The sequence below is a fragment of the Equus przewalskii genome, chromosome 4 (genome assembly GCF_037783145.1).
Source record: "Equus przewalskii isolate Varuska chromosome 4, EquPr2, whole genome shotgun sequence".
Classification (NCBI taxonomy): domain Eukaryota; kingdom Metazoa; phylum Chordata; class Mammalia; order Perissodactyla; family Equidae; genus Equus; species Equus przewalskii.
In genome coordinates, this window is record NC_091834.1 from 12,788,310 (window position 1) to 12,812,082 (window position 23,773).

Genomic DNA, 23,773 nt, shown 5'->3' on the forward strand with positions numbered 1-23,773 from the left:
TAAATCCCAAACAGGTCTTTTTATTTAACATAAGGCCAAAGAAGCTATCAGGCGTTGCTGAATACTGTCCACTAACTGTACAAAATATTGACTGCATGCCTCGCAAACACCAAAGATCCGCTGGAATGCCATAGAAATAAATAACTTCCGCTATAAACACATGAAAACATATCCAACTGTTATCTCTTTAAACATATTGTAAATAAAAAAATTACCAGTACTTCTACACAATAAATATTAAGAAACCATTGACATAGTTGAAATGCACTCATATAAATTAACAACTTTAATTACATCAGCCAAACAGACATTGGTTAAAGAACTGCATGTAGTATGCAAAAAAAAAAAAAAAAAAAAACCAAAATAAAAACAAACAAACAAACAACATCAACCACAGAACATAAAAAGTTTTAAAACAAAACAGGCTTCAGATTATCTTGGCTTTCATAATTATATTTTTCTTTTAAAGAAAAATATCAACCCATTGTCAATGCACTGTTTTTCAAAGCATTTAAATAGAGGGTAAAACCCACTGGAAATTAATACAGAAAAAATGATTCACTTTATGCATAAAAAATAAATAATAATATAGCTGAGACATGTGGTTTGCTTCTGCTCTTGAAGATGTGAACAGCTTCTAAGCATTCATTTTCTCTGACCCATACAACAGCTTCTCAATGATAAAGGGTTTAATTTAAACGCATACAATGTCCACCCCCAAACCTTCTGCCCACATCTACAAGTTTCGTTTATTGTGTAGGTTTTCAGGGTGACTAAGTTTTTGTCTACACTGAAAAGGAAAGTTGCCAAAAGGCCCACAGGAAATCATTTTTTCAAGTGAACATGATAATTTGAATCTATGCTTAATACAACTGAGCATTTGCGTTCTCTGATTTTAGAGTCACCTTGAGGCCCAATGCCACGGGGGTGAGAAAACATTCATTTGCTCGACCTAAGAGGAGAATGCAGATACTCTCCTTGAAAAAGGAGTGTGGAATCAATCTTAAATAAATATGAAATTGGTTGGTCTTCAGGGACAAGAAAAATCTCAACTCAGTGTGCTGAAATTCACCTTACTTTTGGGGGCAAAAAGTAGAAAATGTCAATCCAACCTACAAAATATTTATCATTCTTAAAAGACATTTGGGGACAAATGCTTTTCAGAGCTTTTAAGATTGGCGTGGGTGGATTTTTAGGAGCCTAGAGATTAGGCCTAGAGAAAAAGTAGAGAGATGCTAAGAGCAGATAGAGCCACCCTGTTTCAAGGAAAACATACTATGAAGAACCCAATACGTAGAATTTAAAAGCTTTTTCTTTTGGCCTCATGCTGCTACTTAAAAGTGTTGTTGTTTACAAGGCTGCGCATCTTCCAAGATTATTAAAGATAGTAGCAATTTATAATTCTATTTCAAGGCCACATACATTTAATGAAATAAGGCTAAAGTTTGTGGATGAGACAAACTCAATCATTTAACTTAATTTAAATTACATCATCCCTTTAAAACATTGTCATATGGAATTTCTTTCTAATTACTGCGGCCACTAATCAAACCCCATTTTATCCTCAATATGGTGAGAACTTAAAGGGCTTGCAAAGACGGCATACACATTTGAGATGAATGGAATGACCAAGAGGTCTCAGCTGTCTGTTTAACCTCTTGTTTTCGCCATCGCCCTCGCCATCTCTGCCATTGCACAGTGAAGTAAGAGTTGGCTCTCCACGCTATTTTCATAGATTCCACTATCAGTTCCGGTACCAAATCGGAGGCAGTTCAAAAGGCCCTCAAAGGTCTTCCTAAAAATTAGTAAAGTTGAACATGGCTGTCTACACCTCTCCTTAAAACTTTCCTCGCCACACCCACCTTCCCCATCTGCGTGATTTCCTGGTCAATGGCTAAGAGCGAGGAAGTAAGTACCAATTTCGCATGCTCTCCCTTCCATACTTAATTAGAATCCACTCTCAGGCAGTACATGTTGCATGTCCTGCATGAGAAAGTGTGGACCTCTAGAATGTAGTAAGTAAATCTGCCAGGTGATGACGTTGACGTGATTTGCCTACGTACAGCCTATTCCGAGTACTGATTTAATATATTTTTCAAGAAGAGCTAAACCACATTTTGCAGTGTTTGGTTTCTCACTGATATTTTATTTTCCTACAATTAATTTTTTTAAAAATCCACAAATCGACATAGGGCTGAAAGCTTCACTATTTTACAAAATACTAATAAATAATTTTCTCCAATTACTAGAACTTTTTTCCAATTTTTGCAAACTTCCAACACGTCAGTAAAAATAAGGCTCTGTATTTTAAAAAGCACATAAATGAATAACTTATTAGCTGTTCAAGGCAAGCTAAATACCGTGGAATAAATTAGTAAAAATTCAGCTTTAAGCATGTACTTTGATATTTATAAAACAAAGTTTTTTTTTTCCTTTTTGCATCTGAATCGATACATACAAGCTTATACATCAAGAGTTTTGGCTGTAAATTAAAATATTATGGATTTTTACTAGTGTTACCATCCCCACCTCCTAATTGTTCTCTTCTTTACTCCCACTCTCTTAACACCTTCCCCCAAATTATTTATCTTTAACTGGTGACAACAACATTATTTAGCCCAGCCGAGCAGGTAATATTTCTTGAAACCAGGCCTTAATCATAAAAAAAAAATGCACCCAACTCTTATATTCTGGCCTAAAGATTAAATTTTTTTCTGAAGAAGCTTCTGATTTAAGATTGACTCCAATAGATAATAAATATAAGTTGCCAAAAAAAAAAATCAGCCTAGACCTTTGATGAACATGAGTTTCCTGTTTTCCTTGCAGGAAATAACTTGCAGGATGGGGGTGGGGGACAAGAAAAACGAGGGAATTGGAACCCTGGACATTGAAAGAGGGTCTTGCTGAATATTCACTAGAATTCCCAAGCTTTTTCTCATCCAAGTTTTTGAAATGTGCCCACCTAGTTCAGAGTAAAAGCAAAAACTATAGCCTATCCTTCTTAAAAATACTGTGTTTTGCACACAAACATTCATTGCTTTAAGAACATTAAAAATGACAGCCTGAAGTGCTTAAAATGTGTCTGGACATGATGCGATACATGTATATATACACACAGATATGCATATGCACAAGCAATGTATATATACACATACAAGCACATAGCGCTCCATGAATTCGATTGAACTTGATATCCAACAGTGTACAACTACTGTACATCCAGTATGAAATGTCCTGTTTCATGGATGTCAAAGGAGTCAAAAACCAAACTTTTCAGGTCTTTTAAGCCTGAACACAATCCCCCCTACTCATCCTTGAATGCCAACCCCTGACTCATTGATGGTGAATGATACCAACCACAGACAGACTGTCTAAAGGCTCACACAAATGTCTTTGGTGTATGTGTCTATTTTTTAAGGTACAAAATAATAATAATAATTATAATTATAATAATAAAAATAGCTATTTTGTGTGCTGTAGCAGTTCTTTTATAGCTCACATTAAGTGCAGCTCTTTAACCCCCCCACCCCCACCCAAAGAAAATACTTGTTAAATAAGGATTAGACAGGTCAAACACCATTGTAGTGCAAATAGTAAACGATAAAAAAAAAAAATTTACAAAATATAGAAATGTTTGGATCCAACAGATGGACAAACATATTCCTTTCAAGTATCTCTCCTTGAAGAAAATAAAAATTAATCAGGTTACTTCCAATACAAAAAAAGTCTCTCTTTTTGTTCTCTCTCAGGTAAACAGTTTCAAACCTATTAGGTTGCATAGTTCTAAGATCATAAGCACCTTAACGAAATGTAACTTGGTATTCTTTTTTCCTTGATCTTTCACTCTTCCCATTCTTGTTCTCAATTTTTCTATGTTGGGTTTTGTTCTGTTGCGAGAGTGGTGCAGAAAAAAGAAAGTGTGACCACCTGCACACTATTGTTCTTTGACTAGGATGCGTATGTATGTGCTGTGTGGAAATGCCTCTGTGTGTCGTGTGGGGTATCTGTGTGTGTGTCTGCGAGTGTGTGTGTGGTATGTGTATCTGTGTGTGTCTGTGTGTGTGTGTGCATGGGCTGATAGACACAGAGAGAGGGTCACACAGACATACCTTACGACCTGGGTAACTGGGTGGGAAAGTGCCTGTGACTGGCCCTTTCAAACTCATGGCTTTCTAGATGCTATTTGGGTTGTGCTAGCCCACATTGCTGCAGACTAGACAAGTTGACTTCGAGGCTCACACTGAAAGGGAACTGAAAAGGAGAGGACAATACTCCCATTTAAGCAATCGATGTCACCACTTTGATGTCGGAAGAAATGAAGGGTACACCATTCCCGCTTTCCCTCCCAATTCCCGTCTCCTTCGTGGCTTCATCTCTGAGCCCTGGCTAAGGAATTTCTCCACATCTTCCTTCATCTGTTTCAGGTTTTGCTTTTAGTTTATTTATTTTTTTTAATTTATATTTTTCTGATTGCTTAACTCAGAAATCTTAAAAATTTCTTCATTTTGCCATTGTCTTCTCTGGACAACTCTTGCTCCCTTCCCCCCGGGCCAGGCACTCTATGAGCACCCACACTCCTCCACTATCATGTTCTGAATGTCCTTTTTGATGATGTTTTGCCCATCATCATAGTACAACATGGACATAGGTCTCAGCTTGGTGGGCACACAGCACGACTTGAGGTTGGCGAAGGGGTTATGACCCCGCAAGCGGTATTGGTTGATGACCGTCGAGTGAAAGGACAGCGAAGACCCCGAGGTGCCTGCTATATGGCTTGGGCACTCACCCTCGCAGTAGTTGGCGTGGTAGCCAGAGGGAGCGATGATCCAGTCATTCCAGCCAATGTCCTTGAAACTAACAAAGAACTGTTTCTTACAGCAGATGTTGACCTTGCCGTCACACTCCAGGCCGCGCCGCCTCCGGCGATGAGGGTGATCTTCAGACTGCCTGGCCTGCAGCATGAGGAAAGGTCTGTGGGACTGCTCCTTCTCCTCGTCAACCCCTGCCCCTGCTTCTCCTCCGTCCTTCTTCTTCCCCTCCCCCTCCTCTTCCTTCTTCTTCTTCTTCCCCAGGAGGACAAGGCTGGCACCGGTCTCATGACACTGATCACAGGCAATCCGAATATCCAGGGAGCTCTTGCCCTGGTCCAGCAACCGCTGGATGCTGCTGGAGACAGGGAAGATGTGCCAGGTGCTCTTCCGAGCATCCACCACCTTCTCCGATATCAACTGTTCACTCCTCTCCTCCATTAAGTCCGCTTCCTCGGCCTCCTCCCTCGTGTCCGAGCTGCCCTGCGGGTGCTTCTGCTGCTGCAAAAGACGGATGGTGACTTTGGACCTGGTCCTGTTGGCCTTGGGGACTTTGAGGAAGAGCCAGACTTCTGCACGCTCCACCACCGACAGGTCACTGCCTTCTTTGGAAATCTCAAAGTGCAGCGTCTTCCTGGCTGTGCCTGAAGACGAAACACAGCACAAGAGAGAGCAGGAACACTCGTTAGTTCTGGTGTCTGTGGCCAGTCGCTCATTTCAGGCAAGACCACCTCGAGCAGGGGTCAGCAAATCATGACCCACGGCCCGTAAGAATGGTTTTGACATTTTTAAATGGTTGGAGAACAGCAGTATTTTGTGACACGGGAAAATTCTACGAAATTTAAACTTCAGCGCCCGTAAAGTTTTATTGGACCGCAGCTATGCTCATTTCTTTATAGGTTGTCTATGGCTGCTTTTGCACCAGAACGTGTAGCTGAGTAGCTGGGACACACTGTTTGGCCCACAAAGCTTAAAATATTTACTCTCTGGCCCTTTCCAGAGAAAGTTTGTCAATTCTCATATAAGAGGGCCTAGATCTTAGTGTATCTGGGGGCCTATGGATCTGTGTCTCTTGACTAACTGTTTAATCTCCGTGTCACCTTCTATAAAGTGAGAATGACATAGTGACCTTTGACCCATTATCCCACAGGTTTGGAAAGATCAAATGGGATAATATAAATGAAAACACATTGTAAGCTCTAGCAAGCCACAGAAATATTATTATTCCCACACAAATACGCAAACATCCCCGCCGTGTAAGTCTGTGTGGAGTGTACCCACCAAGCTCGCTTCCTCCTCCCTTGCCACATCTTGCTTCACTCCCTCATCATTATTGTCCCGGGTCACTGCAATAGCTTTTCTTTTCTCTGCCTCTCCAGCACGGAGCCAGGCCCCTCGCCAAACATTTCTCCCTTAAGCAGGTAAAGGAATCTTTCCCAAAGGCAGATCTGATCGCATCACTCCTTGTTTACAGTCCTTTACTGAGTCCCTACCACCCTCAGGATAAAACAGAAACTGCCCAGGACTCTGGGCTCTGCCTGCATTGCTCCCACCTTCAACACCAGCTCTCGCCCAGGGCCCCATTCTCTGTGGTCCAGCCACATGGTGTTTGCTTGATCTCATGAGCATCCCATCCACTCTGTCGCCTCCAGGCAGTGACACGTGCAGTTCTTTCTGCGGAGAACACTCCCGCTCCCAACACACCACCCTCAGTGGCTGCCCTTAATAAGCTTTCAGTTTCCAGATGGGACAACACCGTTCCTCTAGGAGCTTTCCCTCACATCTTCGCTCCCACCCTCCCACCAGTCTAGTTTAGGACGTTTAGTTTAATTGAGGTCCTATCTGTCTCATTCGCTGTTATAGCACAGTGTTTAGCAGAAAGTAGGCAATGCCTTGATTCCTTTTTAACAAATGGAGGCATCCTTAGCATTGAGCTATCTTAGATTAAGAGATTTACCACCTATCTCTACATCCCCCATTTTTGCCTCCTTCCCTTCTGAATGCAGCTTCATGAGCCTCAATTATAGCAACTGCTTCTAATAGAGAGAAAACCCCTATAGTGGTAGGGCAGTTGGATTCTGTGACCACTCAGTTCTTGCCTAACTCTAAAATTAGAAAGTCATCTATTTCCTTCTCTTTTTTCCTGTCCTTCTCTCCATAAGCACTGGTACGTTTATTCATGCAACATTTACTGTTTGGAGCGGGTGTCCACACTAGAATTCTTTGATTGAGCAAGTATTTTCCCCCACTTCCCCTTTTACCCCTTGGTAGGACATGAAACATGCCTTCTTTACATGACCACCTCCCGCGTGTCCCTGCTTACAACTGCCCAGCGTCCACGATCCCTTGAACAAATCTGAGAACAATCTTAAAGAAGTTCATCTTAGAACTCACAACTCCCCAGGAGGGTCTCCCCGCCTGGATTTCTATAGCTAACGGAAATCCAGCCCTACTTCTCACTCTCAGCCCTGAGATGTTTACGGTACTATAAATTTTAGGCACAGTTTCAAGTTCTCTGCAGCAGAAGGCAGGATTTTCTGTGCATTGCGCACTGTGGATTCTGTTCTTAATTTAACACACGCTGCACACTGTGATTATGATAGTGGTAAATTCACTGAGGCCAGGGCCAAGAAGGGCGGCATATGTAAATGAAAGGATCTCTGGCATCTTTGTACCAACTTGCTAGGACGCTGGTCAAGATGGTGGTGGCAGTGGTGGGGGAAGGTCCTTTGACTCTGACCTCCAGTCTCTGGCAGGAGTTGAAATGAATAATAAAGCTGGGTTTAGGATTTGATCGCCAGAGCAGGGAGCAGTTAGAGGGGGAAACTGTCTTTTTTAAGGGAGCATGATGACTTTTTTTCAAAATGTGAATCCAGTATTCCACTTTGCTAAAAATTGGTGCATTTTTTGTTATTTGTTTTTTAAGAAAGCAAAGGAGGAGAAGACTCCAGGAAGGAAAGCTTAATCACCTAAATCTGAAAAAATACTCAGCAGATTTTAAGTGGTAGGGTCCTTCCAAGACCAGAGGACAGGCCGCCCCCCCCGGAAGCCACCGGAGCCCTGAGAACCGGCCTGGAGGAGCCTGCAGGCTGCCTGGGCGTGGGCACACCCGCCCTGCCCCGCGGAGAATGTTAACAAGCTGCCTGCTGCTCGCCCTTCTGCCTCGATGCAGGCCAGCTTCTGAAACCCTAAACCGCACAGGGTGCCACTCTAAAGACAGAGAGATAGTAGCTGCTAAATTAGAGAAGCCAGGGGGCATGAGGTTGTGTTTTGTTTTTCTAGGAAAGCATGTGAAACTGGAGAATCTGACTCGTCCCCAGGATGGGAAAGCTCTCTGGGTTTCAGGTAACTCATTCCCACAGGCTCTGCTCTGCTTTTACCGAGGCTTGATGGACGGGAGGGGCTGAGGGTGAAGGTAGATGGTCTTTGGGTAAAGAGAGGGTCCAGATGGCAGTGTGGACCCGCACACATTGGCTTTTCCCTGAATAAAGTCCAGCGAAGTCTACAGATGGGGGGGGTGGGGAGGAGAATTAACTGGCCCACTTGAACATGCAAATTGCTTTTGTAGGTCCAGCGAGGCCCAAGCCACTTGCTTCCAGTAACAGCCTGCAGGACAGCCCCTCATTTCACAAGAGCAGGTTTCTAACGCACGATGTAGCCCCACCCCTTCTTCTCAGGCAGCTGTACTTGGAAGCAAATGATTTAGTGCTCCTGAGAGAGGATTGTACAAAGAGAGTACTCATTAGAGGGGCTCAATCTGTCAGGTGCTGTTATGTTAGGATCAGAGAGTCATCATAAAATGACTTTCATCCCGGTCCTGGCTGATAATTAACTGCATGGCATCACCCGCGTACCGTGGAGGGGCACAGCGCTGATTTATACATCGGTTTAATTATCTGAGCTGAAAGACTGTTGCCTGTATTCGCATCCATTGCCTGCCTGCAGTCTCTCTCCCCCATATTTCTGACATTTGGATTTTCCCCCTACTAATTGACATGCCTGTCGCCTCCTTCTCCTGGTGTCCATTTCTGGAACTGCTATTTGTATATTGCATGATATTTTATCAGGGAAAAATAAAATAAAACTGAGAGCCAATTTCATGAAAATGCTGTTGCCATAATGCTCAGGAGAACAGGGGGAAGAGAGAGATTCAAGCCTTCCTAATGTCTACCTTACATGCAGGTACATTTTAAAAGTTCTATTGTATTCTGACTTATTAAGCAGTGCATATTTTTTCTTTTACATTCAGCTTTCATTGCAGAAGGGGGTGGGGAAAATGAGACAGCTTGAAGCTGAGATGGAATTAATATTTAACAGAGATCTAGGTTTCAGAAAGACCTTACAACCCTAAATTTCTTAGGTATGAACAATATAACAATTCACTTGATTATATTCCCTTTACCTGCATTTTATCTGAGAGAGATGGCTAAACTGCTAAGAGAGATTGCTATGCTTTTAGGATGCTCTAATCTTCAAATGTCTATGCATAACGATTGAAAAAATGGAAGGAGGTTGCCTAAGGCTGAAGCGTTTAGGATCAATTACTAATCAGTTTCAGATTAGGCTTAAACATCTCCTGCTTCAAAATCCTGCAATGGAAGCCTTCCCATAATGCTTTGTGAGCAGGTACAGCGTTAGTTCATACAGGTGTGCACTGGGTTCCTACGATTAGTACCCATCTAACTAGATATAGCTGGTGGCTTTGCTAACCTTTCATTACTTACTCTCTGATAATATTCTTTTCATCCTCTGTGCTATTTTTTCCCTCCCGAGGCTTGTGAGCAAAGCTTGCATCACAGCCTGCTTTGCCTGAGTAATTCACTAAGAAAGTCCCACGCAAACCCATGTGGGTGATTATATTTCATCACTTACCCTCTATGAGCTCGGTGGACACATACCCAAGGGAGAGGAAAAAACTGCATGAAAATGGGCAGGAGGGATAAATGTTGCACCTTACAGGGCGCACTTTTGCAATGCCGGGCGGGATGGACTGAACAGAGGAATGGGAAAGGGAAGCTGGACGTAAAACCACCTGAAGGCACATTTTCCTTCGCTTTCAGAATTTTTCAAACATTTTGAATAACACAATCACGAAGGCAGGCGTGCCAAGGGTTAAGCAGCCAAGCCCCTGCAGTTCCCTTCCTCCACACCAGTATGCAAAATGCTGCTCATCCCCAAGTCCAGCATCTCAGGTTGGTGGGCGTTGGAGCACTTCCAATGAACTAAGCAATATACACACGCAGTGTTTTGTTTTTGTTTTGTTCTGTTTTCTCACCAGGGTCCTGCTTAACGCACACTGCCCTTCTACATGCGGATAATAGTTATGTCTCTAACCTGAATGTGGGAAGCCTTGTTGTTTACAGAGAATTTTAACTCACTGTGGGGGGGAAAGCCTCGCTGCAAAATGCGGCTGTTACTTTAATTTTCCATTCTTCGCCAAGGTTTCACTGTGCCTAGATGCGGCATAGTCACCGGTAGGAGCGTGCACAGCTACCATTTACAGCATGTATGTTCTCAGAAGCACTGACTTTGCGTCTGGACTGTTTCCAGGAGTTTCTGCAGAAGGCAGCAAGTGGGGTCTTAAAGATTATGCCTCCTTTAACCTCCAGTAGAGGGTCTTGCCTGCAGTGGAACTACAGGTTTGGCCATAAATCATCTTGATTGATTTTTTTTAGCTTTAATATCTTTCTTAAGATCTGCTATTGAATTGTAAGTGCTTGGCCTCATTTGTGCATCTTCCATTTAAAGGGGGATGAAAAAGAAGGTTAAATATTTAGAGAGAAAGGGGTTTTAGGTGCCTAAAAGTAGAAAAAATTCTGAAGGTTCAACCCACAGAATTTCAGAGACTTCTTCCAACGTGCCTGAGAGCTTTGACACTTTTGATTTTGGGTCTAGGAAGGAGTCGAGTATGAAGAATTCCGAACCATAGTTAAGAGATCGTGCTCGAGTGCATTGTAGCAGAAGAGGGGCCAAGACAAATATGTGTTTCCCCAAAAAGTGCCTGGGATGGTATTATTCCCAGCTCTCCGAGTATTAAAACTGAATTTCTACCCTGACACCTCCCCACCCCCATTCCAATACACCTACTTCACACGCCCAAATCACTAAGCACCTCTTTGCACATCTTCTCTCCACCGTCTCTTCACACTCTCAGTTCGGAAACAAACGCATTCTCCGAAGCTGGACACCATGTTCCCCCAAGGCGTTAAATAAATAGCCTTTTTCCTCCCTGTTTGAAGTCAGTCGTCATTTCTCGCTGGTGAGAAGCGTAGACAAGACAGGCAAACTAGGCAACAAAGTCAGGGGAGACGGAAGACGTGTTTGCAAAAGCCCAGGCGGCCGTGTTAGGGAGAGATGTGCGAGCACATCAGTATTGCTCATGATTCATGGTCACATTTCTCCACGCTCTGCTTTGTTTGCTTCTGAAATTTATCATTCCTCTGTCTTCCGTAGAGCTCCGGAACATTCACATGCCTCACCAGAATTCCCACTTCCTTTCCTTCTGTCTCATTTAATGTATTACAGGTAGTCACGTTCCTCCCATCCCATGAAACCCTAACTTTTTCTGGAGGATGAGAGGAAGCAGGAGGTAACTGATAATCACCGAGATTAGGGCGCTACGGACTGGGGGCTTCCAGTAGGTGAAACTGCGTTTCCCTAGAAGATTAACTGGTAAGGAGCAAAAGCCTTTGGAATGCGCCCTCTTGTGGCCGATCATTTCCCATTATTCAGAGAAGAAAGCGTGTGACCCCTACAGGCACCCTTCAGCGAGGGGTAATTCGCAGGCAAGTGCAGAAAATTGGCATGGAACGGTGGGAGTCAACTCCAGTCTGAGATGGCTTTCTCGGGGTGAGGGAAAATAGTCATGCAAGCAAGCCTTCTTAGACGCCTGTTTGGGAAGCATACATTTCTAACTCAAATCTTCCGTGACTAGAATCCTCCAAGAGGGGAGATTTACGTGTTACTTTCAACACCACCTAGGCTACGTGAGCATTTTCCATTTCTTGGTGTTTCACTTGTCTTTCTTTCCCTATCCTTTCTTGATCAAGTGCTATCAGTTGCTACGTTAACTACCATAATCAGTACATAAATTTGACAGCATATGGAAACATGATAATATATTGTTATTGTACATTGCCTAGCTATTATCACATATCAAAATAATATAATATGTAGCAGTTAAGAAGGCCACTGATTTTTGGCTTCACTGACAGTGACAATGATAGTTGGCTTGGCTCTATACATCCCTTCTTCTTTTTCTTTAAGGTCTTAAGGTAAACACAGAGGATTCTGTGCCAGCCTTGGTGAGCAATCTTGGGTGACATCCATAAAAAGAAAATCATTTTTATTTGTTGGAATAAATTTCAGAAAGCCTGAGAGTGATTCCTCACTGCTTAGTCAATAACAACTCATATCTGTCTTACAATATGGGGCACTTTCCACCTGAGCACAATGGGACAAGCTCAGTTCAAAGAGTTCTAGGCACTTGGGCTTTTGCGGTCCCTCAGCTGCTGGGCCATGTCTTGGCTTTATTTAACCATTAAGGAGAATTGAGGCAAAAATGAAAAAATGCGTCCTCCAAATTAAGGAATCTCGCCGTTGAAAGGTGCATCTATGGGTACACATCTGTGGCATGCCTGCAGGTGACACTGAGTGACTAGATTGTACGTTGTACACAATAGTTTGTAAAGAAAAGAAAAATGAATGCCCTTTGCTAGTCTCCAGAAATTTTGTCATTTGATGTAGTTTGAATATTATTAAGGTTGAATTATTCCAAAAGCAACAAAACATTTTCCTATATTCACTACAATCATTCAGATGATAAATCTCTTTCCTGGGTTAGCAAAATACTCACATGGCACTCTACTTGGAGAGTAGATCGTCTGTATAGCACTGACTACATCTGTGAAATCACAGTAAATCAACTTGAGGTGAATGTATGAAACTTCTCAGCTGAGAAAAATAAGCAAGTGTAATAAGCCTTTTCTAAGAAGCCAGCAGCTCACCCAAAGTCAAGTTGTAAACTCAACCAGGAGGAGTTTTCCATTACAAACCTTAAACTTTAGTCAGTGTGTGTGAGTCAAATTAATCACCTTTTTAAAAAGCGGCTCAATCTCTTTCAAACTAAACGCCTAATGGAAAAGTGAAAAAAGGACAAGATTTCGTATAACTGAGAAAAAGACTGGCACTGAGAGGAAGGCCATAAGTAAGAAAGAATGTAAAAGGTCAAATTCTTTCACTGCAAAATCTCTCAATGCCAGGAGAATGATCTACTATACAAGTCAGATAAGGCAGAAAGAGGGCCAGATTGCTAGCATCAGCGTATATTAAAAGCGATCAAAAGCTTGGGTACACTTAGTTATATGATGCGGGTAGAGCCAATTGAGTATGAGCTGCAATTAAGGCCATCAAGTGTGGCAACTGGTATATAAAAACCTATACAGGGTCCCTGGCAGCAGGGCAGGACATGGAGCAATCCCCTGGACTACTGGAATCCATTCCCCGCACAGAACCCAATGTCACTAGGCACTTGCTCTCCTACCTTGCCACGAGGAAAGATTGGATGGCAACTTGCAAACTCCAACCTGACTTTTTTCCTCAATAAGCTTCAAGAGATAAAGTCATAATTATCATGCTCATTGGGGCTGCATCAAGAAAGAGTTTTAGAGAAAGAAAGGAAGACCTTCTTTAAAAGAAAGAAGCTTCTGGCGAGAGAGTCAGGAAGCTCGCAGGACACCAGGACTCCTCCAGGGGGAAGCCAGGAAGCCAGCAGGCTATCTGCTCCCCCAAAAGGATGCCCAGGTCTTGCATGGTTTTCTCGAAAACAGAACATCTGAGTCAACAGGTTTTCAGGATTGGAAATTCTGAGTGTTGCCTTAATTGTTTATACTTCTGCGGCAAACTTTTAAACAGAAATGCTGGGAGTCCCTGCACATACTTTACTGGCCATATGCTCTACCAAACAAAACAATGGCATTCCTTTCAAATGGATTTGGCAAGGGATACAATTCTTTAGCCTGGCATTACCATGAAAGTAACATGGTATTAACACATCTGTGCGCCTGGGCGTGCATGGGCTTGCAGGCATGCAAAAGGGTCCACGTCCCATAAATGGCTCCACGTCTACAGCCTGCACTTTTGACAGCTATCTCCTACTCAGCAACAGGTTAGTGGGGGCCCGAGCCAAGGATTGATTAGAATCTATTTATTAAAGTTCTTCCTCTTAAGGATTGAGTGAGAGTTCAGCGTAGTATCTGAGAGCACTTTGTCAAGGTTGCATTCCTTGGCAGAGAGCTCTTAGTAACTTTACAGAGAACAAAACTCTTTTTTTTCCTTCGGTTCCAACAGCAAAAGTCAGAGTTCCAAAAGTGACTGCTGCTTCAATGTCAACTGTCCCCCAAAGTCACTCTTTACTGCCTAGAATGTGATGCCTGTGCTCTTACAGATAGTGTTTCTAAAGGTAAAAAGGACCGTCACTAATAAATATGCCCTGCTTTGCTGATGTGGCCCCTCATTGGACTTTTAAAAGGAAGGTTTGTTTTAAGAATGACTTCATCCGTGCCATTCCACCCCGATCCCGCACTCTGCCCCCCCCCCAACAATAAAAACTTTGGATGGGGTCCGGAAGCCTCCTCTGCTCCCCCAGCACCCAAAAATGCCCCGGCTTTCATCCGGCTGCTCAGATCTGGTTTCACAGGCAGGGCGAGGGAGCCTCTCACAGACCGGCTTCCAGCTTCAGATTGGCCCCAGAGCCTCCTCCGGAGGGACCGTCTGAGTTCAGCAAGTGTAAGCTAGCCATCTCCAGCCAGGGCTCCGCCGAGAATCCCATTTCTGTGAAGCCCTCTCCCCTCCCCTCCGTCAGTCCTCCACCATCACCTAACCACTAATGACCTTCCCAGGCAGTTTGCAGCTGGAAGGAGAAGTTCCTCCTAGGACTGTCAAAGAAACACATCCCCACCCCACCCCCAATGCCAGCACCAACCTGATTCCGCGAACGTGATGATCTCTGAGGTCTGCTCCATAAGTTCATTCATTTCTGCCCTCCTGCCGATGTCATCCTCTATCTCCACATACCCGTTCTCCCCCACTTTGCCCACATGAAGCTTTCTGATAGCGTTCAGAAGCGCCGCCTTGGGCACAGGCTGGGTGACATCGGGTCTCTTCTTCAAGTGCAGCATGTTTAAAATGTGCTTCTTGACGGCCTCCACCATCTCCGGCTGAGCGTTGGGTACATCCTTTGGGAGGGTGGCCAGCGCACAGGACGGGCAGTCGGGGGCTGCGCTGTGCCCCTCGGATCCTGGGGTGGGGGAACTCTTCACTATAATCCAGCAACTCGCCAACAAAAATCCTCTCAGCCAAAGCAAGGGCATCCTGGCAGCAAAAGTTGTTGTGATTGCCTTTTTAAAAGGCCCTGCTTTTCCTCCCCCCCTCACGCACAGGTTTGGTTTTTTTTTTTTTTTTTTGGTGTTTTTTTTTTTTTTTCCTTCTCCTCTTCAGCAAATTCTCTGGAACAAGAACAAAAAGTTTTCTGTGAAGTTTTGTTTGCAGGTTCCCTCTCTGAATGCAGTCAGGGCTGTAGGTTTGTGGCTGTCAGGCAGGAGAGTTCTGACTGTCTCCGAGTAAGAGAGAAGGAGGGAGGGAGGGAGGGAGAGAGGGAGGGAGGGAGGGAGGGAGGGAGAGACAAGGAGAGGGGGAGACAGACAGAGACAGAGAGAGGATGGGAGGGAGGGAGAGACAGGGAGAGAGGAGAGAGGGGGAGAGAAGAGTGAGGGAGAGAAGGGGGAGAGGGAGGGAGGGAGAGAGGGAAAGGGAGAGAGTGAGTGAGGGAGAGAGAGAGAGAGAGAGAGAGAGAGAACGATTGGCCCTAAGTGAGTGAGTGAATGGGAGAGGGAGGGAGTTCGTCTGTGAGTAAAGGCTGTGATTAGGAAGGGGAGGGACAGCCCGTTTTCTGACAGGCTGCCTTCCTTCTGTTCCCTCACACACACCTCTCTTCGAATATCAGCATTCTCGGGAGTTCTACTTTCCCTTCTGAAAGAAATTCTCCTAATTTTGTTCGACTTCCTTTTCTCTCTCTCTCTCTCTCTCTCTCTCTCTGCCCAGTCCCCTGGCTTCACCTTCTTCCTCTTTCAGAGGAGAAAGAAAACGCCAAAGAAAGGCACTGTCTCAGTCCACAGGGATGGCTGGATGGAAACAGTCTGCCCCCATCACCCCTCCTCCCTACCTAGCCACAGCCCCCGGGGACCAAACGTCCACCGGCCTGTCAGGTGGGGCTCAGGGTGCCGAGGGGTCAGCAGCCAGGTAGGGGAGGTCGGGAAGAGGGGTGAGGGGCCACCACGCTGCTGGGGCCGGCCAGTTAATCGTTTGGGCCTGAGGGAATCCTGGAGATCTGCCGGGTCCCCATTCATTCCTATTGAAAGGGTCAGGGTCGTCACCACTGGCTGGAGATCTGAGCGGAGGGCCACAGAACTTTTGTTTGGGGTCACATAATACGCTCTACTTTTCCAACTGCAAAAGGCAGCGGGGCACTGAGAGATCCACATGCAGGCAGGGAGCCTTTTCCAGGCTCGCGTCCTAGGAAGCTGTGTCCCCTCGCCTCAGCCACCGCCCCCTTCTGCCCTGCACACACGCACTCGAAATTACAGCCTACCACCGCCGGCCCTGACTTCACAGAGCAAATGCAAAATTCATTTGGCCTTTCCCACATTATTTTATACAAACAGTGCGCTCCTGTGACTTGAATAACTGGTCCTATGGGAAAAGAATCTCTAAAATATATTGGCAAATTATTTTCTCTGTCATGTGGTCGTTTTTTCAGCCTGCCCCCTACCCCATCCCGGACCAGTGCGTTCATGGACTGGCCCCTTTAATGGCTTCTTTTTCCCTCAAAGGAACAGCACAGATGAAATCATCGTGGATTTCACTGTTCACAGAAAAAGAAAAATGTGAATTTTTAAACAATGTCTCTCTGAGGTTTTTTTACTTCCCCGCCCCCCAGCCCCCTTTTTCATTTTCTGTCTTATTGCTTTTATCTTGCAAAAGTATCTTTAAGAGGTCCATCTGTTAAAGCTTTCCTTCCTTCTCGGTTTCTTTCCCACACATAAGCGCTCAGTTTCTGTAGATACAGTCAGCTTATATCTGACACCTAGTGTGTTCAGAGCATTATAGTCAAGCAATGCAGTCTGGGTGGAAAAAGTGAATAAATTTCATCACTGCAAGCACAAGGTCCGGGGGCAAGGGGAGGAGGCTGAGAAAATTGTGACACTAGTTAAAATTACAGTTTGCACAGGTAACAAAGCTTTTCTGAACTGGATACACTGACCTGTTTCCCAAAACAATCACTTGCAAGACTTTCTCTGTTACAAACTATCTATCACCTTCCGGGTTTCACCTCCAGGAACATCAATTACTCTGCTATGATTGTCAAGACTTTGTTAACATTCACTAAAAAGTCTAATTCTTTTTAGTGGGGGATGGTGAGAGAGAATGGGGAAGGGGGCGTTTGCATTACAATTGTTTAATAAAACATCTTTGAAATAGAATACTTAGCGTAATCTACCTATTTGGCGTCACATATACAGTGCCCAAAGCATTTTGTAGTCCAATTAAGTTTTACAAGAGAGTCTGAAATAGAACTAAAAGTTTAATGACTCCTAACAACTCAAGCCCTCACAGCAGCATTTAGAAAGTGCAACTTATCAATATTTGGATTCTCTCTGTGTGTGACTATGTGTGTTTCCCCTGAATTTACTGTTTATGAATGTGACTCTTAAAAAATAGCTTTCTCTTTGGCGTATGTACTCATATATATGTGCTGAATGGGTTGTATAAACACAATCTATTTGCATGCTTTCCCATTAAAAGCTATATTAACCTGCCTGAATAATATAAAAAGGTACAAACCGCAAAGTGCATGGAAGTGCCAATAAGTTATAAAATTCCTTCTAACCATTCTGACTCTGAATGTGTGGATAGCTCATAAGTAAGAGTTAAAAAAGATTACCTCTCCGGTCCTCTCTCTTGCCCCAGCAGACTCTTGTATCATGTGGTTAGGAGCCGTCTGAGTTCCTCCTCATGGTATTGGCACTGTGAAGTTTTATACTGTACTACTTATTTGTACACTCACACATTGGTACCACTCAAACAGAGGAGGGCTGGGGCTTTGTTTGCGATTGGTTAGAATCAGCATGACATCAGCAGATGACTGGTTTTTCCAGTGTGAGCCATATTTCATAATTCATTATCTAATGGAAAGCCTTTCTTGGCTGCTGTGACACTGGGTGATCACTGAGCCAGTTAAACCTCTGACTGACTCGATTACCTTTTAGAAAAACATCGGAATCCAACAGCTATATCTCAGCGTATGCAACTTCCAACTTTTCTTTGACTTCTCGCACACACACTTCTCATTATATTCAGGGTCAGTTTTATGTCTTCACATAAAACATCTGTTACTTCATGAAGTTGCCTCTATTTACAAAGTATTTTATTGTTTCTTACAGGCAAGAAAATTCACAGGGCTCTTTATAGAGATTCTAATTTTACTTTTTAAAATAAGATATTTCATTCAGAAAAAAAAAAAACAGGAAAATACACATACCTATATGATAATGGTCTCCCCTCCCCTGACTTACACTATTATTTTTACATCTTGAAACTGAATGCCTGCTTCATAAATCATTTATCACCAAGAACTTCGGAAATAGTCATTCTCTGCAAGTGAACTTTATATGTATCTTTCCCAGGGCTTTAGAATCCCAATCTAACTAGCAAAAAAAAATAATAATAATAAAAAAATTCTCATACAACATTCTTCTTTATCAGAACTTCAAGTCCTATGTTTTTAAAATTGTTACAAATATAACATAAGATTAATGAAATAAAAAACGTTCATTGAAATACGGGTTAAGTTGGTCAGGGTTTTTTGGGGTGGGGGGTTGGGGAGTCTTAGCAAGTCTGGGAAACAGCACGGGAGGAAGGAATCTTCAGACAAGAATGGTGGAGAAGGGTTGTTTCAAGGAACATAGCTGGGTACTCATGACAAGTGGAATAAAATGTGCAAAATTGGGAGCTAATGAAAGCCATCTGACCAGATATGTTGTTTTGTATGCAGGACTTAACATGCATAAAATAAACTTTTCACTGTGCCCACAAGCAAAATATAAAGGCTCTGGCCTCTTTCTCCAGGAGCAGTTGAAGCAGGTTCCTGTAGGACACCAGAAGTTTTCTGTGTCAGAGGGTTTGCCTTGGCTGAACACAGAGAAAGTGAAGATGCTGAGCTGTATATTGGGGTGGTGGGTGGGGGGAGGTGTTCTAAGATCTGCATATGTAGGAATGAAGAAGAAAATAAAATCATTAGGTTGTAGGGGAACAGAGGGAAGCTGAGAAGGGAAGGAAAGACAGAAACACGGTCAGTGTTGCTTAACTCTAGCACAGCCCAGCACTTTAGAATTGGATGGACTCGAACACTTTAGAAGCAAGGAACTTGCCACCACCCTCTGTGAGGAGAGCTGCTGCAAGAGCAATGACCCGCAGGGCAGCTAAACCACCCCTCCCCCACGCAGGAACGCTGAGGTCCTGCAGGTACCACCGCGGTCACGAGCTTTGGGGCACACAACGAACCCGAATCACATTCTGCTTCCACTGCTTACCAACCCTGTCACCTTGGGCCTCAGTGTTCTCGTCTATAAAGTGGGATCTACCATACTCAACTGCAGGGAAGCATGTGCTCAGAAAACGAGGGGAGGTTATTTCAGAGAGGCACGGTGGCTCTTTCTAAACATTTGTGTCACAGGAATCTGCAGCACCCTCACTGCAGGAGCCCCCCTATATGTGTGACTCAGACCGCGTTGGCCATCGGATGCTAACAGACTGCCCACCTGCCAGGTCAGCCCACCAGCTGTGATGTCATTCTCTACCTGAATCCCCAACCTCCAACCTCGGAGCTGAGTCCCACTGGAAATGCCTCCTCACTCAGTGGAAATGAAGGTGGGGGTGGTAGAGGAAGCAGGCGGGTTAAAATAACTTCTGTCGAATATTCTGGACTGGGAATGATTTTTTTCCCTGCCGAACTCCAGGGCCCAGGGGTACCCTGGTCAGCCCAGCTCCGGACGAGCATCTCCTCTTCCTTCCTCGCTTTGGTTTCTCTTTCACTTCCAGCCCCCTCCCCCGCAGCTTCCCCACGCCCGGGCCCTGCGGCCCCGCTGCTCGGCCTGCTACTGTACCTTGAGCAACACCTGCTGGCAGCTCCCGGGGATCACGCCGGAACGCGGCCGCCGCTCGAGCCCGGCTCTCGGGGCTGGAGTCAGGGCCAAGCCATCCGGAGCGGCCGCCTCTATTTTTACCCCGAGCACCAGCAAGGGCAACTTCTTTTAAAAGCAGCTCTTGATTTTTCCCCCCTTTTGGCAGCTAAAGAATTCAGAGAGGGGGAAAAAAATCACTGTTCAGTGAGTGCAGCTGGAAATCTCTCAACCTAGCCCTCAGTGCCAGGGCTGCAAGCACAGCCAATGTCAGGGACCAGGACGGGGACCTGCGGGCCGGCTCTAGGGCGGACAGAGGCGCGCCAGGAGCGCTAACGCCCCGCGAGCTGTCCCCCTTCTGACTGTGGAGCTGGGTCCTACCAGCGACTGCGCTAGCACAGTGGCCCGCTGCCACCGCGTTTTTCACCTAGTGCAGGCGGCCTGATTTACTGGCTACTTCACAAAGCTCCCGAATACTCGCTGGAGCATTTGCATGGCTCTCTTCTCGCCTCGAGGAGCAGCCCCTGGAGAACCCGGTGGAGCAGCTTGTTGCGAGAAGGAGCCGGCAGGGAAACTGTGATACCTTATTTTACTGTAATTGCAAAAGGCACGATGTGCCAGAGATTTATATTTAGAAGTTGTATGTTTCTACTTTTATGTAAATGGAGCAATTAGGGCCTGTCTTGCTGCTGCTAACGCCAGTGCTTGTGCCTTGCTGGGGAGCTGGTGTTTTCAATCACAATTAGTGAGCTGGTCAAAAAACAAAGTTCGTTTAAGGATAAGAGCTCAGCGGTACAGGCAGGGGAGAGACCAGCGTCCCTGTGCCTCCCTGTGGCCGAGGTGACACACACCTTAGGGCACGGCTAACCTGTGGTGGTGTTTACCCGGGGGGCGGCAGCTGTCCCTTTACAAAGTTGGCATAGATGGGGAGGCAAGAATGTTCATTTTTCTTCTCAGGCAAACCGTATGTCCTTCGGCTCCCATCCATGCTATTAATTGGTCTCTTTGCTCAGTGCTCCTGGAACAAGGAAACAGGCCTAGAAAGGGGGCTGTTTTTCATGGCTCTGTTATTTTAGCTGCAGCACACGCATCACTGTTATTCAGTGAAACGTACACGCCAGGAGACGTGAACACCCCAAGCAGGTGACTGGGAAGTTGTCATCTGATTCAGCTGAAATGGCACGAGACTGGAGGTTCGGAGCACGGACTAGGCTGCTGACGACTCAGGGTGTTTCAGTTTCTTCCTATGAAAAAATCTGTTTCCAAAAAAGCCTGATTTCTGGTTCATCCCGTCTGGGAAGCCGAACATAAAACGTGACTGGAGAGCAATCAAAAGGCCCCGAGGTGTTCTCAGCAGCGGATATGTTATTCTGGGCTCAAGGCACGAAAACCTTGCCTCGGTGGGGGCAGTGACTCCCTCCCTCACTTGGCAGCTGGGAATCCAGAAAACGTGGGCAGGCTCAGAGTGATATTTGCTGCAGCGAGATTTCGGGAGTCTCTTCCAATGGTTTAGATTGAATACGGGCTTGGCAAACCCTGTCTGTTTCCTGGACAGCCAGAGCCTGCCCATCGCCTCGGCAGTAGGTTAGGTAGAGACATTTGGGACAAAGAAGGATGAGCATTTCACATTCATAATTGAACTAGGAAGCTATTTACTCCTAAGTTCAATCAATGAATGAATACAGCTAAAGAGAGAGGGAAAGGGAAAACATTAAAATCCCTCCAGAATTTGTTCAAAAAGAACAGGGTCAGAAATAGTCAATCCCAAACTCTACTCCTAAACTTCCCATCTCTCTCAGGACCGCCAGAATATCCCACAAGGCCTTGTGCTCCGTGTGAGGGCTCTGCGTTCAGAGTGTTTGGAAATGCCTCGTCGGAACCAACGGAACCCAGATGCTAGAACTAAAATGATTAGGGAAAGAAAAGAACGGCCCCAGGAAGTAAACTGTCACCCTTTATTCTAGAGCAGTGGTTCTCAGCTGGGCTGTTTTTGCTCCCAGGAGACACTGGCAATGTCTGAAGACATTTTTGCTTGGCGTAACTGGGAGGGGAGGTGCTCCTGGCATCCAGTGGGTAGAGGCCAGGGATGCTGCTAAACAGCCGACGATGCTCAAGACAACCCCCAGGACAGAAAAATTACCTGGCCAAAATGTTAATTGTTTTGCAGCTGAGAAACCCCGATTTAGAGTTATAATTTTAAAGTTTTGCCTAATTCCCTTCCCATCCGTGCTCCAAGGGACCATAGCAACTATGCGAAGTATTAATAATGCAAGTGATTCTGCATCCTTCTGTGTCTTGTGCCTCCTGCTTAATGGAGGCCCGCACCACACAGCAGATACCGACACAGGAGGAGTACCTCTCGGGCAATGTTCTCATCCCAACCAACTTTCCAGTGTGGCCTTAATCCATTTCCTGCTGGCTCTGTGTTCTAACCAAAAGCAGAATCTTGGTGACCGGCAACAAAATGAAATGAGCTGACCCACACCCAAGTTGTTAGGAGGCAAACAGACTCACGGAAAAGAGTAAGTGAATAAAGACTTGAGTTACTCATTTTAGCAATGCAGTGTCTGATAAATCCACACAACAGAGAATTCCCTGAAGTAAAACTCACAAAGGTGAGATTACCATGCCTCTCTCGCAGAGCAAACAAATACGATGTAGCTTGATTTTATTTGTTTAATACCTTAAGGGAATGACACACAATCAATATCCAAGGAGAGAAATGGAGTGCTACGCTAACTCCTAATGTTTCTTCCAAGCGAGATTTGATTCTCCAAACTTCCTCTTGAAGAAGAAATGGTATGACTATTCAAGGAAGGCTATGCTCTCCCGTGAGCCCTGGCGGAACTATTGTGACAGTTCCCACATCATGGAAAATAATAATAATAACCCACGAATATTGGTGAAACCTACAAAAGGGAATTTGCCTGGATCAAACTAGCTTAGATGTGAAATGCCGTTCTCCCAAGGACGAGGCCAGCTTCCTCAGCTCATCACTTAGACCCTGTGACGTGGATAATCCAGAAAGGAGAGGGTTGGTGAAGGATTGTTTTAAGATGAGGAGAGCCAGGAGAGGAATGTCTTAGACACTCCGACGCCCTCTCATCAACTCCAACATGTGAATCACAGTGTCCTCAGGTAAATGCTCATTTTGGAACCCAAGGCCTCAATCAACTTCCAAATGATTCAGAAATGCCTGGATTTCTTCCCAAGAAGTGTCCATTTAGTACTTGTGAAAAACTCAATCGAGAGAGAGAAATGATCATTTACAACCTCCATAGAAAAAGGTACACTGAAGAAAAGGCAACCCAACACTAACTCAGACAATAAATATGCCCTCAAAGTCCTTCCTGACCACGTATACTTTGAGATTGTTTATCATAACTCAGTTCTAATCCAGTCAGGAAACGTCTGCTACCACGGTTGATCTCCGTATTGCCCCAGAAGATTATGAAAAATACTCACAAGAGAACGTATAACAGATTGCTGTAATCGTTTCTCTCACCTGGATCCCCTCGGGTAATACGTTTCATGTTGCTGACTTGAGAATATATAGGTTTAGCGTATAGATTCCTTGAGACTGATAAGAGCAGAAACCTCAATTCTAATCCGGTTTCGCCTGTCCACAAAGATGCCCCCACAACCTGTTCCCAAATTGCCGCCGCGGAGGGGAAGACACAGAAAAGGCTGGGGGCAGTCCTGTGTGTATTTTCTTATCAGTGTGTTGTT

At 44.8% G+C, this 23,773-nt stretch overlaps 1 protein-coding gene across 3 annotated transcripts; it reads right to left on the minus strand.

The window, feature by feature from the left end:
• Positions 1-23,773, minus strand: INHBA (inhibin subunit beta A). Of its 3 annotated transcripts, none has more exons than XM_070615489.1 (4): positions 23,550-23,773; positions 20,030-20,213; positions 14,791-15,313; positions 4,415-5,452 (listed from the first exon to the last, which is right to left on the minus strand). In XM_070615489.1, exons 3-4 carry the CDS (start codon positions 15,176-15,178, stop codon positions 4,560-4,562), a joined length of 1,281 nt encoding a protein of 426 aa, XP_070471590.1. In that variant the 5' UTR covers positions 15,179-15,313; positions 20,030-20,213; positions 23,550-23,773; the 3' UTR covers positions 4,415-4,559. The 3 variants fall into 3 exon arrangements, with proteins under 3 accessions (XP_008527595.1, XP_070471590.1, XP_070471588.1); XM_070615487.1 differs by having other exon boundaries at positions 23,510-23,696; XM_008529373.2 differs by lacking the exons at positions 20,030-20,213; positions 23,550-23,773 and adding an exon at positions 17,809-17,938 and having other exon boundaries at positions 1-5,452.